Below are 16,058 nucleotides of genomic sequence, written 5' to 3'. Positions count from 1 at the left end.
TATTATTTTGAGATACGTTCCATCAATACCGAATTTATTGAGCGTTTTTAGCATGAAGGGCTGTTGAATTTTGTCAAAGGTCTTTTCTGCATCTATTGAGATAATCATGTGGTTTTTGCCTTTGGTTCTATTTATGTGCTGGATTACATTTATTGATTTGCGTATGTTGAACCAGCCTTGCATCCCAGGGATGAAGCCCACTTGATCATGGTGGATGAGCTTTTTGATGTGCTGCTGGATTTGGTTTACCAGTATTTTACTGGGGATTTTTGCATCGATGTTCATCAGGGATATTGATCTAAAATTCTCTTTTTGGTTGTGTCTCTGCCAGGCTTTGGTATCAGGATGACGTTGGCCTTATAAAATGAGTTAGGGAGGATTGCCTCTTTTTCTATTGATTGGAATAGTTTCAGAAGGAATGGTACCACCTCCTCCTTGTACCTCTGGTAGAATTCGGCTGTGAATCCATCTTGTCCTGGACTTTTTTTGTTTGGTAGGTTATTAATTATTGTCTCAATTTCAGAGCCTTCTATTGGTCTATTCAGGGATTCAACTTCTTCCTGGTTTAGTCTTGGGAGAGTGTAAGTGTCCAGGAAATTATCCATTTCTTCTAGGTTTTCTAGTTTATTTGCGTAGAGGTGTTTTTAGTATTCTCTGATGGTAGTTTGTATTTCTGTGGGGTCGGTGGTGATATCCACTTTATCATTTTTTATTGCATCTATTTGATTCTTCTCTCTTTACTTCTTTATTAGTTTGCTAGCAGTCTATCAATTTTGTTGATCTTTTCAAAAAACCAGCTCCTGGATTCATTGATTTTTTGAAGGGTTTTTTTGTGTCTCTATCGCCTTCAGTTCTGCTCTGATCTTAGTTATTTCTTGCCTTCTGCTAGCTTTTGAATTTGTTTGCTCTTGTTTCTCTAGTTCTTTTAATTGTGATGTTGGGGTGACAATTTTAGATCTTTCCTGCTTTCTCTTGTGGGCATTTAGTGCTATAAATTTCCCTCTACACACTGCTTCAAATGTGTCCCAGAGATTCTGGCATGTTGTATCTGGTTCTCACTGATTTCAAAGAACATCTTTATTTCTGCCTTCATTTTGTTATGTACCCAGTAGTCATTCAGGAGCAGGTTGTTCTGTTTCCATGTAATTGAGCGGTTTTGATTGAGTTTCTTAGTCCTGAGTTCTAGTTTGATTGCACTGTGGTCTGAGAGATAGTTTTTTATAATTTCTGTTATTTTACATTTGCTGAGGAGTGCTTTACTTCCAACTATGTGATCAACTTTTGAATAAGTGTAATGTGGTGCTGAGAAGAATGTATATTCTGTTGATTTGGGGTGGAGAGTTCTGTAGATGTCTATTAGGTCCACTTGGTGCAGAGTTGAGTTCAATTCCTGGATATCCTTGTTAACTTTCTGTCTTGTTGATCATCTAATGTTGACAGTGGGGTGTTAAAGTCTCCCATTGTTATTGTGGGAGTTTGAGCCTCTTTGTAAGTCTCTAAGGACTTGCTTTATGAATCTGGGTGCTCCTATTGGGTGTATATATATTTAGGATAGTTAACTCTTCTTGTTGAATTGATCCCTTTACCATTATGCAATGGCCTTCTTTGTCTCTTTTGATCTTTGTTGGTTTAAAGTCTGTTTTATCAGAGACTATGATTGCAACCCCTGCCTTTTTTTGTTTTCCATTTGCTTGGTAGATCTTCCTCCATCCCTTTATTTTGAGCCTATGCGTGTCTCTGCATGTGAGATAGGTCTCCTGAATACAGCAAACTGATGGGTCTTGACTCTATCCAATTTTCCAGTCTGTGTCTTTTAATTGGACTATTTAGCCCTTTTACATTTAAGGTTAATATTGTCATGTGTGAACTTGATCCTGTCATTATGATGTTAGCTGGTTATTTTGCTTGTTAGTTGATGCAGTTTCTTCCTAGCATCGATGGTCTTTACATTTTGACATGTTTTTGCAATGGCTGGTACATTCCAACATGGAATGGTTGTTCCTTTCCATGTTTAGTGCTTCCTTCAGGAGCTCTTGTAGGGCAGGCCTGGTGGTGAGAAAATCTCTTAGCATTTGCTTGTCTGTAAAGGATTTTATTTCTCCTTCTCTTATGAAACTTAGTTTGGCTGGATATGAAATTCTGGGTTGAAAATTCTTTTCTTTAAGAATGTTGAATATCGGCCCCCACTCTCTTCTGGCTTGGAGAGTTTCTGCTGAGAGATCTGCTGTTAGTCTGATGGACTTCCCTTTGTGGGTAACCCGACCTTTATCTCTGGCTGCCCTTAACATTTTTTCCTTCATTTCAACTTTGGTGAATCTGACAATTATGTGTCTTGAAGTTGCTCTTCTCGAGGAGTATCTCTGTGGCGTTCTCTGTATTTCCTAAATTTGAATGTTGGCCTGCATTGCTAGGTTGGGGAAGTTCTCCTGGATGATATCCTGTAGAGTGTTTTTCAACTTGGTTGCATTCTCCCCGTCACTTTCAGGTACACCTATCAGACGTAGATATGATCTTTTCACATAATCCCATCTTTCTTGGAGGCTTTGTTCATTTCTTTTTACTCTTTTTTCTCTAAACTTCTCTTCTTGCTTCATTTCATTCATTTGATCTTCAATCACTGATACTCTTTCTTCCAGTTGATCGAGTCAGTTACTGAAGCTTGTGCATTTGTCACATAGTTCTCGTATCATGGTTTTCATCTCTATCAGGTCATTTATGGACTTCTCTGCATTGGTTATCCTAGTTATCCATTTGTCAAATCTTTTTTTCAAGGTTTTTAGTTTCTTTGCACTGGGTTCATAGTTTCTCCTTTAGCTCTGAGAAGTTTGATTGACTGAAGCCTTCTCTCAACTTGTCAAAGTCATTCTCCGTCCAGCTTTGTTCCGTTGCTGGCAAGGAGATATGCTCCTTTGGAGGGGGTGAGGCGCTCTGATTTTTTGAATTTTCAGCTTTCCCTCACTGCTTTTTCCCTATCTTTGTGGTTTTATCTACCTTTGGTCTTTGATGATGGTGACGTACAGATGGGGTTTTGCTGTGGTTGTCCTTTCTGTTTGTCAGTTTTCCTTCTAACAGTCAGGACCCTCAGTTGCAGGTCTGTTGGAGTTTGCTGAAGGTCCACTCCAGACCCTGTTTGCCTGAGTATCAGCAGCGGAGGCTCAGTTGGAAATGCAGAAATCACCCATCTTCTGTGTTGCTCACGTTGGGAGCTGGAGGCTGGAGCTGTTCTTATTTGGCCATCTTGGTGCCCCCTATAAATATGATTTTTAATATTGGCATGGCAAAATTCATTTTATGAAAGTAGCGCTATTCATTCATTTATTCAAAATATTCACTGAGTTCCTACAATGTGCCAGGCCCTGTCACAGGGGCTGGGGTGGCATCAGCACGTCAGCCCAAGCCTTCCCTCAGGTGCTGAAGTCTAGTGGAAGTGACTAAACATAGACAAGTATATGTGCCAGGCATCTCACTTCAGAGGAGTGGCCAAGGAAGGTGTCACTGAGGAGGCCTTCAAGTGGAGATCAGGATGGAGCATGGAAATGAGCCAGGTGAATATCTAGCGGAAAGGCATTCGAGGCAGAGAAACAGCAGGACTGGAGGCCCTGCAGTGGCTCCCTTGGTGTAGTTAAGGGAGATCAAGGGAGCCACTCTGCCCTGAGAGTGGGGAGAGTAGGGAAGAGGGCTGAGAAAAAAGGCTGGAGGGCAGCAGAGGCAAGCTTACGGGGCCTCCATGACCACAGTAAGGAGCTCGCATTCTGGTTGATTATTCCCGTGTTGTCGTTAATCATTGTGAGTGTTGCATTCTTTCCCCTCCCTCCCTCCATTCCTCCTTCCTTTTCTCACTCATATATAACACACAGTGCTGGGCATCCAGCACTATATACTTATATAGACAAATATATAAGCCCTTGTCTATGTCTTGAATCATTCACTTAGGAGAAATTCCTTGAAGGAAAGCCAGACAGCCTACCTTTAGCCTTTGCTCCGCCATTTATGAGCTGGGTGACCCGAGACAGGTTGCTTCACCTTTCTGTGCCTTAGTTTTCTCATATATAAAATGAGATAATAATAGCACCTAGCTCACAGGACTATTGTAAGGATTAAATGCATCACTACATATAAAGCCCTTAGAACAGTGCCTGGCACAAAGTCAACACTATATTCATTTGAATAAAAAATAAAGTTTTTTTCTTTATTTTGCCGAAGTATTTCCTAAGGTTTGTATCAATTGTGTTTTATTGAGAATGAAAAATGTAAATATTACAGAAAAGGGCAATATGTCGTGTGACTCCACCTATGTGAGACACATAGAATAGGCAAACTCAGAGACAGAAGTGGAATAGCAGTGACCAGGGCCTGGGGGAGGGGCAAATGGGGAGTTATGTAATGGGGATGATGAAAAAGTTCTGGTGACAGCTAGTGGTGATGGTTGTACGACACTGTGTGTATACTTACTGCCACTGAATTGCACATTTAAAAATAGTTAAAATGGCAAAATTTATTTTGTATCTATCTTACCACCACCACAACAAAAAGTTAATGTAAAGGGATGTGGGTGTATTTTACCCCTCTCTGGCGCATATGTTCGCAGTTGATCTTGAGCAAGTCTGTTAGGAAATGAGCTCTAAGACGAGTTATGTTTGGTGGTTGCTACGTTCTCTGTTTTCTTTGGGGGGGCTTGTGGGCCTCTGTGGGGTGTTTTCTGGCCCTCTTCATCTCCAGCAGTAGCAGTCCATAACTCCTGCTCCAGGCCTTGGCATAGTTCTGAAAACTGTATGTTTCTGGAGAGGTGGCACCACAGACAAGGTCTGTAAGATTAGGGATAACATGGGCTTGGGCTCTGACTTTATCCTGCGACCTTCAGCAAGTCATTTTGCATGGCTAAGCCTTCCTTCCTCTTCAGTACAATACGATTCTGAGAGACAATCCCACTGCTTCTGAGCAGGTCAGGTGAGGGAGTATGTGCACATGTGTTTGGTAACCTGTCAAGTGCCATGCAAATGTGAGTTCTTTCTTTAATTCCAGACACCGCTGGCTGCCAGAGCACCAAGTATTTCTGAGAGTTCCACCAATTCAACCAAGGAGGATGAGGAGGAGTCCTCCGATGAGGCTGATAAAAACTCTCCCCAAAATACTGCCCGGAGAGGCAAGCTCGGAGATGGGAAGGAGCATACAAAGGTGGAGGGACTTGTTCTTCTCTCCCCGGCCTTCCTCCCCCTGCCAATCCCTTCCTTAAGGGTGGTGCAGACTTGGAAGTCTGGGCTCTGACTGTCACATGGGGGCGGGTTAACCTCATAGTCAGGGGGAGAAGCAAACCTGCAGGTCATAAAATGTCCTCTTCCCCTTCCAGAGCTCAGGGTTTGGCTGGTTCAGCTGGTTTCGATCGAAGCCCACCAAGAACGCATCTCCCTCTGGAGAGGAGGACTCCTCGGACAGCCCTGACTGTGAGGTAGGCTCTGTGGAAGGGAGAGGATGCCTCTGTCTGTGGGTCTTTCAGAGGGAGCTGCCTTAGCACCTAGGAGCTCTCAGAGCTGGCACCTGACTCCACCCCAGGCCACACGAGACAGAGGTTTTGTGACAGAAGATGGTGGGAAATGAATTGGTCCTGTGGGGGCAAGGCAGATTATAAAAGCTTTACAAAGTTAGGATGAAGAAATGTAACTTTAGAGGGTCAGCAGGAGGGAGCTAGTGTGGATTACTGAGCAGAAGAGTGGAATGCGGAGAGGGGGTTTTGGGGAGTACCCAGCAGCAGTTTGTGGCAAGGCCGCCATCCTGAGTGTGGGAACGCAAGTGGGTGGGCGTGAATTTGTTAACCACCAATGTCGCCAATGCTGCGTTTCTTTCTCCACAAAGCGGGAGACCCCCAGAGCATCTTCTCCCCACCAGGCTGGCCTGGGCCTCTCACTGACACCCTCTCCTGAGTCCCCCCCTCTGCCAACTCTTAGCGCCTTCTCCGTGGGCACAGGTACTGCCACCTCGCGTCCTCTGGGCCATGGGTGGTCCCCTCAGCGCTCCCAAGGGTGGGGGTGCCTTCTGGGAGTGGGGACCCCCAGTCCTGAGCAGAGGAAACAGTTCTGACTCATTGCTTTCCAGGTGGGGGTGAAGGCCAAGGATCCACATCCAGTGGGGGAGCAGCTGCGGGTGCTGGGGTTGGAGGCTTGTCTGGACCTGAGGTGAGCAGCCCCTGGGCTGGAGCCTCGGACCCCAGCAGATGCCTGTGTGTGAGGACTGAACCTTCAGTGTGGACAGTGCTGACTCCTGGGGAACATGAGGAATGCTTCTCTGCTGTGTTAGTTTGCTCAGGTCGTCATAGCAAAGTACCACAGAACGGAGGCTCAGACCACAGAAACCTAATTTCTCACAGTTCTGCAGGCTGAAAGCTGAGGTCCAGATTTCTTTTGAGGAAAAGATGACCTGGCTTGTGCCTGGCCATCTTCTTTCTTCGTCTTCACACGGCCTTTCCTCTGAGCATGTCTGTGTTCAGATTTCCTCCTCTTATAGGGACATCAGTCATACTGGATTGGGCTGCCAATATGACCTCCATTTATGTTAATTGCCTCTTTAAAGAGCCCATCTCCAAATGTTGTATTTTCATGTTTCTCCAAACATATGTTTTCTGAGGTACTGGGGGCTAGGGCTTCAACATGTGATTTTTTTTTTTCTGGGAACACATTTCAACCTATAACAGCTTCCTCAGGGGAAGCCTGGGGAATTGCCTTTTTACCTGTCCCAGGAAGAGGCAGAGTTCACTGGAGACCTTGTCCAGGGCTATGGTAACTTCTTGATGAGTTGTCCACATTAGTATGGATCTCATATCTATTGCTAGGAAAACATTTTTATTTCTTTAAGCCTGGTTAGATAACGCTTGTATAATTTTAGGCCTTTTGAAGGTTATATTACTTTTTATGATGGTATCAATATAATTTATTGAGGCTTTTTCTTTTTGTCAGTATTGCCACTCCAGACCCACGGGTTGGATGTGTCCACTTGAACCATGTTGGCTTGCTTGAGATTCCCTGAGTTCTATTAAGAAATCCTTCTGATATGGTTCTCTTTTAAAACATTTCAGTAGCTTTTGGGGCCCAAGTGGTTTTTGGTTACCTAGAGGAATTATATAGTGGTGAATTCTGACATTTTATTGCACCCATCACCCAAGCAGTGTTGGCATGGATGTGGGTTGTACCTAATGTGTAGTTTTTTTTAATCCCTGACCCTCCTCCCCCTCTTCCCCTTCTGAGTCTCTGAAGTCCATTATGTCGCTCTGTATGTCTTCACGTACTCATAGCTCCCCACTTATAAGTGAGAACATATGGTTCCTGGTTTTCCACTCCTGTGTACTTCACTTAGAATAATGGCCTCTGGCTCCATCCAAGTTACTGCAAAAACATTATTTTGTTCATTTTAATGACTGAGTGTATTCCATCGTATATGTATACCACATTTTCTTTACATGCTCATTAGTCAATGGGTGCTTAGGTTGGTTCCACATTTTGTAATTGTGAATTGTGCTCCTATAAACATACTTGTGCAAGCGTATTTTTCAAATAATGATTTCTTTTCTTTTGGGCCGATACCCAGTAGTGGGATTGCTAGATCGAATGGTAGTTCTACTTTTAGCTCTTTAAGGAATCTTCATACTGTTATTCACAGAGGTTGAACTAATTTACATTCCCACCAGCAGTGTAGAAGTGTAGAAGTGTTCCCTTTTCCCCACATCCGTGCCAACATCTATTATTTTTTGACATTTTAGTTATGGTCATTTTTGCAGGAGTAAGATGGTGTCTCATTGTGGTTTTAATTTGCATTTCCCTGAAGATTATTGATGTTGAACATTTTTTTCATTTGTTTATTGGCCATTTCTTCTTTTGAGAAATTTCTGTTTATGTCCTTTGGAGAGTCAATAAGGAACTCAAAGAAATCACCGAGAAAAAAACCAAACAATCCTGATGTGCTTCTTGAAAGCCTCAACATTCTGGAATCTGGGAGGCGGGCACTGATGGGATTTTCCATGCTTTTCTATCACAGAGTGTTTCCTTTGAGCTCTGCTCCAACCCTGGTGTTCTGCTTCCTCCACCTGCCTTAAAAGGGACTGTTCCTCTTTACAACCCATCTCAGGTCCCTCAGGTAAGGAAACCCTCAGGGGGAGGGGCTGGCCAGGAGCACAGGTTTTGGATTAAGGAGACCTAGGTTTATCATCCCAGTTTGCCATTTACAATATGTGAGTTCTTGAGCAATTGGAGAGTCTTGAGACTGTCCAAGTCTCAGTTTCTGCATCTGTAAAACGGGGTCAGTAGTAGCTAGCTCACAGATACGTATATGAAGGGCCTGGAACCCAGAAAATGGTCAATAAATGTAGTTACTCTTAATATCGTATTTAAATTTTAATAGCTCTTGAGAAGTGGGAGACACAGTCGGTGTTGGCATCAGTAGTGTGGCTGCACTGTCAGTCTGTCCTGGGGATAAAGGGATCACTGGAAACTTTGAGAGAAGCTAAGTTCCCTGTTCCTCAGCAAACTGGGTAGACTTAGCTCTGCTAATGTCTCATTTGGCCTCCTCTCTTTATAAAATCCAATTTCTTTTCACCATAGTTGGGTGAAGGTGTTGGGTGGAGGTAGATAATTAGAACACAACCTTGGGAAATGTTCTACACAGAGGCTCAGGGTGCCCTAGCTCCATCCATCCAATCAATCCCGGGCAGAGTCATGTTTGGGGCTGTACTCAGTGTAATATTTGTTCTTTTCCAGCTGCCCATGGCCACTAGCCTGAATCGGCCAAATCGCCTAGCTCAGCGTCGCTATCCCACTCAGCCATGCTGAGAATAAACACGCGTCCCAGGTTCATCGCCACAACTTTGCTTGCTCTCCTTTTCTCAATCTCCCAGTCCCTCTCTACCATACTGGGACCCTCAAGAGGTTTGTGTCAGCCCGATGTCTCCACCAGTCACTGAGAAGGCAAGAAGACAGGATCTCTCAAGACACAGCACAATTCAGTCTCTTAAGATTAGCTTCAGAATGCCGGAAATTATTTCATCAGGTGGCAGGTCTGGGTCTAATAGCAGACTGCACATGAGCAGAGTGACATAGTGGTGGCACTTATGGTGGTGGCTTGAGAGCCTTGGGGAAATTAGGGCCCTAACAGCTAGAATCAAAGATGGGACCACAGAGCCCTGTAGCAGGAAATGGGAAGCGGGGGAGGGGCAGGAGCTCAGAACAATGTTCTAGACCAATTTGGACTTCTTCCTGTCTTAGTAATAGACCAATACATGGCTCTACTTAGCAAAGTTTTTATACTGAAACTTGATTATTACTGCCCTTTATAATTTCCTCTTCAATGATACTTCAGCAGTTTCCCTCTTGGTCCTAGTTTTGTGCACATTTTTTTTTTTTTTTAATGTGGTTCAGATTAATTATATTTCTCTCACTTTCTTAGCTGGTCCTATTTTTTCACATTCTGGCATGTGGCTATCAAGTTAGATTGCTCTAGGCATCATATTGTCATGGTAACTACTGAACCTAATGATGCAGATGGATGGCACATCAGTATAATAAATGATGGAAAGCAGTTCCTAAAAATTCATCCCTTTCATAAGAGGGGAAGAATGAGTGCCTTATATTGTTAATACCTCCCTTTCTACCTCAGGCCTTTGCAAATTGATGTTCGGAGGGTCACTGGAGTGAGAGGGAGGAGGGGGGCGTCTTGGAAATTTCCATTTCTCTTTTCAAACCCAAAATAGGAATGACTCTTGCTGTTTGTCAGATTTGCTGAAAATTGCTCCTCACAAAGAACATTTTTTTGTACATGTAATTGTAAATACAGGTTTAGTATGTTAATGTTCTATAGTTCTGATGTTGATAATAATTAAACCCAGATAATTTTATAGCAAGTGCTTGTCTCTGGCTGATTTTTGCAGAGGAAGACAGTACATTGGTGGTCTCTTCCCTGAAGTCTTTCTAATAATGATTTGATTGTGTGATCAAGTGTGAATAGCTGGAAAGAGCCCTTTGTTAATGAAGAATCTAGGGACAGATCCTCTTAACTTCTAAGTCTACTTTAATGTTATTCTTTTTCCAATTTAAAAAATATGAACAAAAAGCTCCTGTGATGCAAGTCAGTCACTTTACTAACTAAACTAAATGTTGTGTATTTTGTTCCATAAAAAGTTGTTTTAACCTCTTAGATTAAATTAGAAAATGTATGCATAAATGTTTTGCACCTGGAGGGCCCTCAGTAAATGCTGTTCCCCTTTTTTCCTTAAAAGGCTGCTGCTCCTTCAGTTTGGTATGTTGACATCCAGTGGTGGTGCTGTGGCATTAGTGTATGTTTCACAGGAGCCACACTGCCTAGTCTTGCATCCTGGCTCATCTGTAGCTCACCCTGTAACCTTGGGCAAGGTTACCTCACTGTCTTGTATTTCAGTTTTCTCATCTATAAAATTAAGATGATAATAATCATAGTACCTGTCTTATAGGAACACTGCAAAAATTACATGAGTTAGGCCCTTAGAAATGGGCCTGGTATATGCTAAGTACGGTTGGCCCTTGAACAAACTGAGTTTGAACTGTGTGGGTCCACTTGTACTTGGATTTTATTCTGCCTCTGCCTGTCCAAGACAGTAAGACCAACCCCTCTTCTTCCTCCTCCTCAGCCTACTGAATGTGAAGACTATGAGGATGAAGACCTTTATGATGATCCACTTTCACTCAATGGAGAGCCTATATATTTTCTCTTTCTTATGATTTTCTCAATCATGTGTTTTTCTCTAGCTTACTTGAAGAAAACAGTATATAATACATATAACACATACAATATGTGTTAATACACTGTTTATGTTATCCGTAAGACTTCCGGTCAACAGTGGGCTATCAGTAGTTGAGTTTTTGGGGAGTCAAAAATCACATGTGGATTTTTGACTTTGCAGGGCTCAGTGCCTATCATGTCTGCATTGTTCAAAGCTCAACTGGACTTTATTATGGTGTCTTTTATTATTAATTTGCAATCTAATAAGATCTTGACTGTTTTTGGGGGCCTACCAGATCTGACTATAGATTTTTTGTTCTTGATATCTGTATAGGACAGGGATGATGATTAAAACATACTTCTCAATATGTGTCATTGCCAAGTCAGTTTCTCTTCCTGCATCCCTTCTAACACCAACATTAGGCCATGAGGCTTTGTGCCCAAGGGCACAATGGTGTAGGGGAGGTCCTGTCCAAGAAATAAAGCACTTTAGGGAGGAGAGAGTGCAGACCAAAGAGGAAGGCGCAGACATCGGATGCCTGTGTCCTCTTGTCCTCCTCCTGTTAAGAGAATTCATGGAATACCAGTGGCTACTGTTATGCTCAACAAAGCAAGCACTGAGTTTAGTTACCTCCCAGCCAAAGGAATACAGAGCAATGAATATACTTTGTGAAGAGGAAGAGTCAGGGTTTCTACGCACTAGAAAGGGAGGAGGTTCTTGGTGTTTATGGTGATTCATAATTTAAAGGTTTTACTCTGGCAAAGTCAGAATGTGTCTATTAATCTGTGTATGCTTGGTTAAAACAAGCCCAGTTGCTCATTGGTTAGGTTAGGTCCAGTAAGGGTCTGAGGAGCTGGGGTCACTCCCAGTTCTTAGTTGCTCATCTGTGCTGTTTGGGTAGTGGTGGTGGTATTGCTAAAAGTCATGGTTATTTTACGACTTCAAATGGTTGAAATCTGTTTTGGTGAAACAAGTGCAGCTGTCAGAAGAAAATATTGTTTTCTCCTTTTATAAGGTGGAGGCTTGGGAAATAGAGTAGGTTGTGACAGATATACACTGCTATGAAAGGGAGCACACTGGGCTAGTGGCCCTTTCCTCTAGCTCGCCTGGTAACCTTGGGAAGGGAGGCTGCAAGACTTGAGGAGAAGCCGGCTTTGGCTTGGCAATATGTCCAATGTGTCTGGGGAGCCATAGCAGCTTGGCTTTGGGGATCTGAGGCAGAGCTCTGAGCTCCCTGAAGCCTGCTGTAGTGTAGACTAGCAGGGAATAATTGCATAATGACCCCAAAGGCCAGATGGGACAAGTAATCTCCCAAAAGGCAAAAGGTCAGGAGTGGGCCAGACAAATCACCAGCAATGAATAGGTCACACTGTGAAGGTCATAGCCCTCTTTTCCGTCACCGTGAGCTGTTTGGGGAGAGAGAATGAACAGAATTCTCTTTCTCTCTCAAAAAATGAATGATCAAAAGACATGGTACGAAAGGGAAGAGCCTAAGATATTATTAATTGGCAAGTTTGTTTTTTCAGCTCCTTCTCAACAGAGTCCAAGCTTGGAGGAAGAATAGGTCAGTCATACGAAATAAACCATAGTTTCCTTGAAAAGCTGAGTAGTAGTGGGCAAATTTATGATTCTGCCATATACACATAATTCAGTATTTATAGGAAAACATTTAAATGTAATGTTCTATAATTTGAAAGTGAACAAACCACTAAATTCCATTTCAGGGTCTGTATCACATGTTACCATTCCAGCCCTCTGTCTAATGCCCTCATGTGGCTATAGAGCTGTAAATGAGCCGCGAGTCCTCAGTCACCTGTGTGTCCTCTCTGTTCAGCCTTCTCCCAGGCTTCAGGTTGCTCAGGATCAAAGCCTCTGCTAGCTTTGTTTTACCCTAGAAAGTCTCTTTCTTTTTGGTATCTTCGTCTGAGTAACCAAGAAGAGGAGCAAGAGGCTGCATCTACTTCTTCACTAAAATCAGAAGACTTTCTACCCAAGACGGAATGTGCAAGACCCTCTTTCTGCTTGAAAAGAATAATAGGTATGTAATTTGGGTCTCTCCAATCACGTGAGTTTCTCTCTCACTTTTTCCACCAGAGAGTGGAATGGAAGTGACTTTTCTCCTCTTCTATTTGCTGCCTTAAGCTGGAAATTGCATGAAGCATGATCTGCAAGCAACAGAATGTTAGGTACTTAACTGAGGTTGTCCCAAAATGTGGCCTCAACAACGGCCTGTTTTCATTTCATTAATTGGCCATACTTATACCAGGCATCATTCATTCAGGTCCTTTAGAAATGGTTTCTTAATGAGATTTAAAGTTATTCTGAACGAGGATTAACAGCATATGAAAATGTTTTCATTACAATCGTGCTAGGTAGAGAAATCTTCTTCCTATACTTTCTTCCTTTTTGTATATTCCTGTTTCCAGATAATCAGGGTCAACAGCAGTTTAGGTCAAACTCAAATGACCTTTGCCAACTGTTTGTTATTTTACTGTGAGATGTTTTCCTGGCCCTTACCTATCTTAGAGAGAGCCAGTTAACCTACCCAATTTTTAAAGAATTCTTAACAGAGTGGGATTCCATGGCTTCCTTTGAGGTTTCAGCCCATGGTTCCTCAAACATTAGGAAGCTATTTCTAATACTTTCTACTCCAATCACTCCTGTGACTCTTTAAGACTCTTAACTGGTCCTCAGCAGAGATGGAAAACAGCTGCTCACCACCACCTGTGCCTGGGAACTCGTTCACATTTTGGAAGGTTGAGTCATGCCTCAGCTTATGAAATGAAGTCTTACAAAATGGGGTTTTCTTCAGTAGAATTGGAGATTAAACCAGATAAATGCTAGGAGTCTTTTGGTAGCTCCAGTGTTCAGACATCCTGAATTTCAACAATAATAGTATAACATTTATTGAGTATTTTGTGTCAGACACTTGCATTCTATGTGTGTATACTTTCTATGCAGTATATAGTATTGTGATTTCAACATATATTAGGAACAAAAAAACTGAATAGAGAGGTAAGGTAACTTGTCCAAACATACACAGCTAGTAAGGATGGAGCTGGAATTAGAATCCAGGTAGTCTGATCTCAGAATCTGGGCTTTTAGCCACATTGTCCCTGGACATGTGTACATTCGTTCACTGATTTATCAAATATTAATTGAATAGCATGTCAGGCATTGCTGTTTTCCCAACAAAAATGGTTCTGACACTTAAAATACTTACAGTCTAGTGGGAGAGACAGACATGTAAACACAGAAATTTCTGCATAATGTGAGAGCTGCTCTAAATATATGTACAAATAACTTTGTAGCTTCAATCCCTTAATCATATATGAATTTCACATATTTATATAATTTTGAGGGAAATATGTAATATATTCAAATTACATCATCCCTATAGGTTAAGATGAAGGTGAAGTTCACTGCTAGCTATGTAGAGTAGCATATCTGTTGGCCAAGTTTAAAGTGGCTTTAAGATGTGGTGGATGCAGACGAAGTCTGGATGAACAAGGGTAATAGTGTACTGTGATCACAAATACCACCATGATCTATGAAAGGGGGATGATCTGATTTAGACTTGTCAAATTGCTACTGCAGAAATTCTTCCCGCTTCTCCATGCTGTTGGTTTGGAGGCAGGAAAGGACTGTGAATGTTGCAATGGAACACATTTGAAGGCAAGAGCCCTGGTGAGGAGTGTACATGGTTTCATGTGTGTGCACATGCGTGGGTGCCATCCATGAGGCTCCTTTCGGAATGTCTCTTTTCACCTAATCTCCACTCCTAGCCTCTTTCACTTCCCCTTCCTCGCAATTACTCTTTATTTCCAAGGGAGGATTACCCAGAAGACAGCCTCTCCATAAAGCATCTTCCGAGTGGCTGATACTACGAAGACTCTGTGAAGTCCCACTTACCAGCACAGGATTGTGTCAATACATCCAGACTTTTGGCTAGCAAATTTTAGCTAATTTTATGTTTCCCCAAACTGGTTCTTAGAAATCCAAGACCTTGACTTTTAAAACTTGTCTCTGAGTTTTAAGGGCTCATTTTGGAATGTAAAAGATAATCACTGTTTTTCATTGTTTTCATGTTCTACGATCATGATTTGGGGTCATGCGAAAACCTCACTGTCCTGGAGTGAAAATAATTTGAGTTTTGTGCGTCAAGATTTCATTCCACTTCTTTGAGTATTTGGATAAATGCCCATGAATTAAGTAAGAACCAATGAGAGACTTACAGTCATGATTTCTTTATTTAATTTTTCAGCTGCTTCTCTTTGCAAACAACAACAAACCAACCCCAAGCCCACAGATGGCGTTAGTCATCCTAATAATACACATCAGTTAAAACTGTGAGTCGGGATCCAGCCTCATTTGCTTTGAGCAACAGGTATATTCCTGACGAGTTGCAGATACATTGACATTTTCTAAATCAAATTAATTTTTAAATGCACTGGAGTAGCTTGCAATTTAAAGGTAATTGATGTTAAACCCCTGAAATAAAGAGTTATATATAAAGAAAACAATCGTTCCCATTTTCTCACTTCGTAGATGCTGACTTTGTAGTCTTGGGGGAAGACATTGTATTAAGAATGAGAAGACTTTCAGTTCCAGGCTCACATTTTCTGCTAGCTAGATGGTTGACTTTAAAAGTATGTCAATTGAATCTCTCAGTGCCCCCAAACATCTCAGCTAAAAACTTGGCACTTGCTCAATCAACAAACATTTATTTAGGATCTTCTATGGGATACATAGGTGAGATCAAAGTCCTAGCCCTCAAAGGGCTCACAGATGAATTAGGAAACTAATAAGTGATTCAGGGAAACCCAGGATAGTCGTTTCTCCGGGCGCCCTTGGTGTGTCATGTTGCCCCACTCTGCCTACCACGGAAGGAGGCTGTCAGGAAGGCTCGGAAGGAGCGGGCTCTATCAGTGAAAAAACCATGGTCCAGAGAGGTTAATCAATTTTCCTAAATCCTCTTAAAGTTCTGATTTCCAGGCTGATGGTCTTTTTCTTCAAATAGGAGACCGTAATTTAAAATGTAAAGCTTTTTAATTATTACATTGAGGGTATATTTGTGGTTAATAAAAACATCAATATAATAACTGAGATTTTGTGCCAGGCATTTTATGTAAGAGGTTACATGTGTTTATTCATTAAATTCTCTTAATGGCCCTACGAAGTAGATATTTGGAAGATGCTAAGGCACAGAGTTCAAATAACTCATCCAACGTTACACAGCTAATGATGGAACTGGGAGAGCATCGAGGCAGGTACTTTACATATGTTGTCTTTAATCCTTAAAACAACTTAGAGAGGGGTTTGA

The 16,058-nt window shown here is 42.1% G+C and overlaps 1 protein-coding gene across 1 annotated transcript in view; it reads left to right on the top strand.

Moving 5' to 3' along the window:
* SEC16B (SEC16 homolog B (S. cerevisiae)) overlaps positions 1-9,880 on the top strand; it is a 61,170-nt gene extending 51,290 nt beyond the window's left edge. The window contains exons 20-25 of the mRNA XM_011981466.1: positions 5,023-5,175; positions 5,348-5,446; positions 5,851-5,962; positions 6,091-6,170; positions 8,023-8,121; positions 8,742-9,880. Coding sequence (XP_011836856.1) covers positions 5,023-5,175; positions 5,348-5,446; positions 5,851-5,962; positions 6,091-6,170; positions 8,023-8,121; positions 8,742-8,813 — 615 coding nt within the window. The 3' untranslated portion in view covers positions 8,814-9,880. The remainder of the gene's footprint in view (positions 1-5,022; positions 5,176-5,347; positions 5,447-5,850; positions 5,963-6,090; positions 6,171-8,022; positions 8,122-8,741) is intronic.
* The last annotated feature ends 6,178 nt before the right edge of the window (positions 9,881-16,058 follow it).

Source organism: Mandrillus leucophaeus, unplaced genomic scaffold, assembly GCF_000951045.1.
Source record: "Mandrillus leucophaeus isolate KB7577 unplaced genomic scaffold, Mleu.le_1.0 Scaffold226, whole genome shotgun sequence".
NCBI lineage: Eukaryota > Metazoa > Chordata > Mammalia > Primates > Cercopithecidae > Mandrillus > Mandrillus leucophaeus.
The sequence above is the reverse complement of the archived record's forward strand: the minus strand, read 5'-3'. Positions and strand labels throughout refer to the sequence as shown.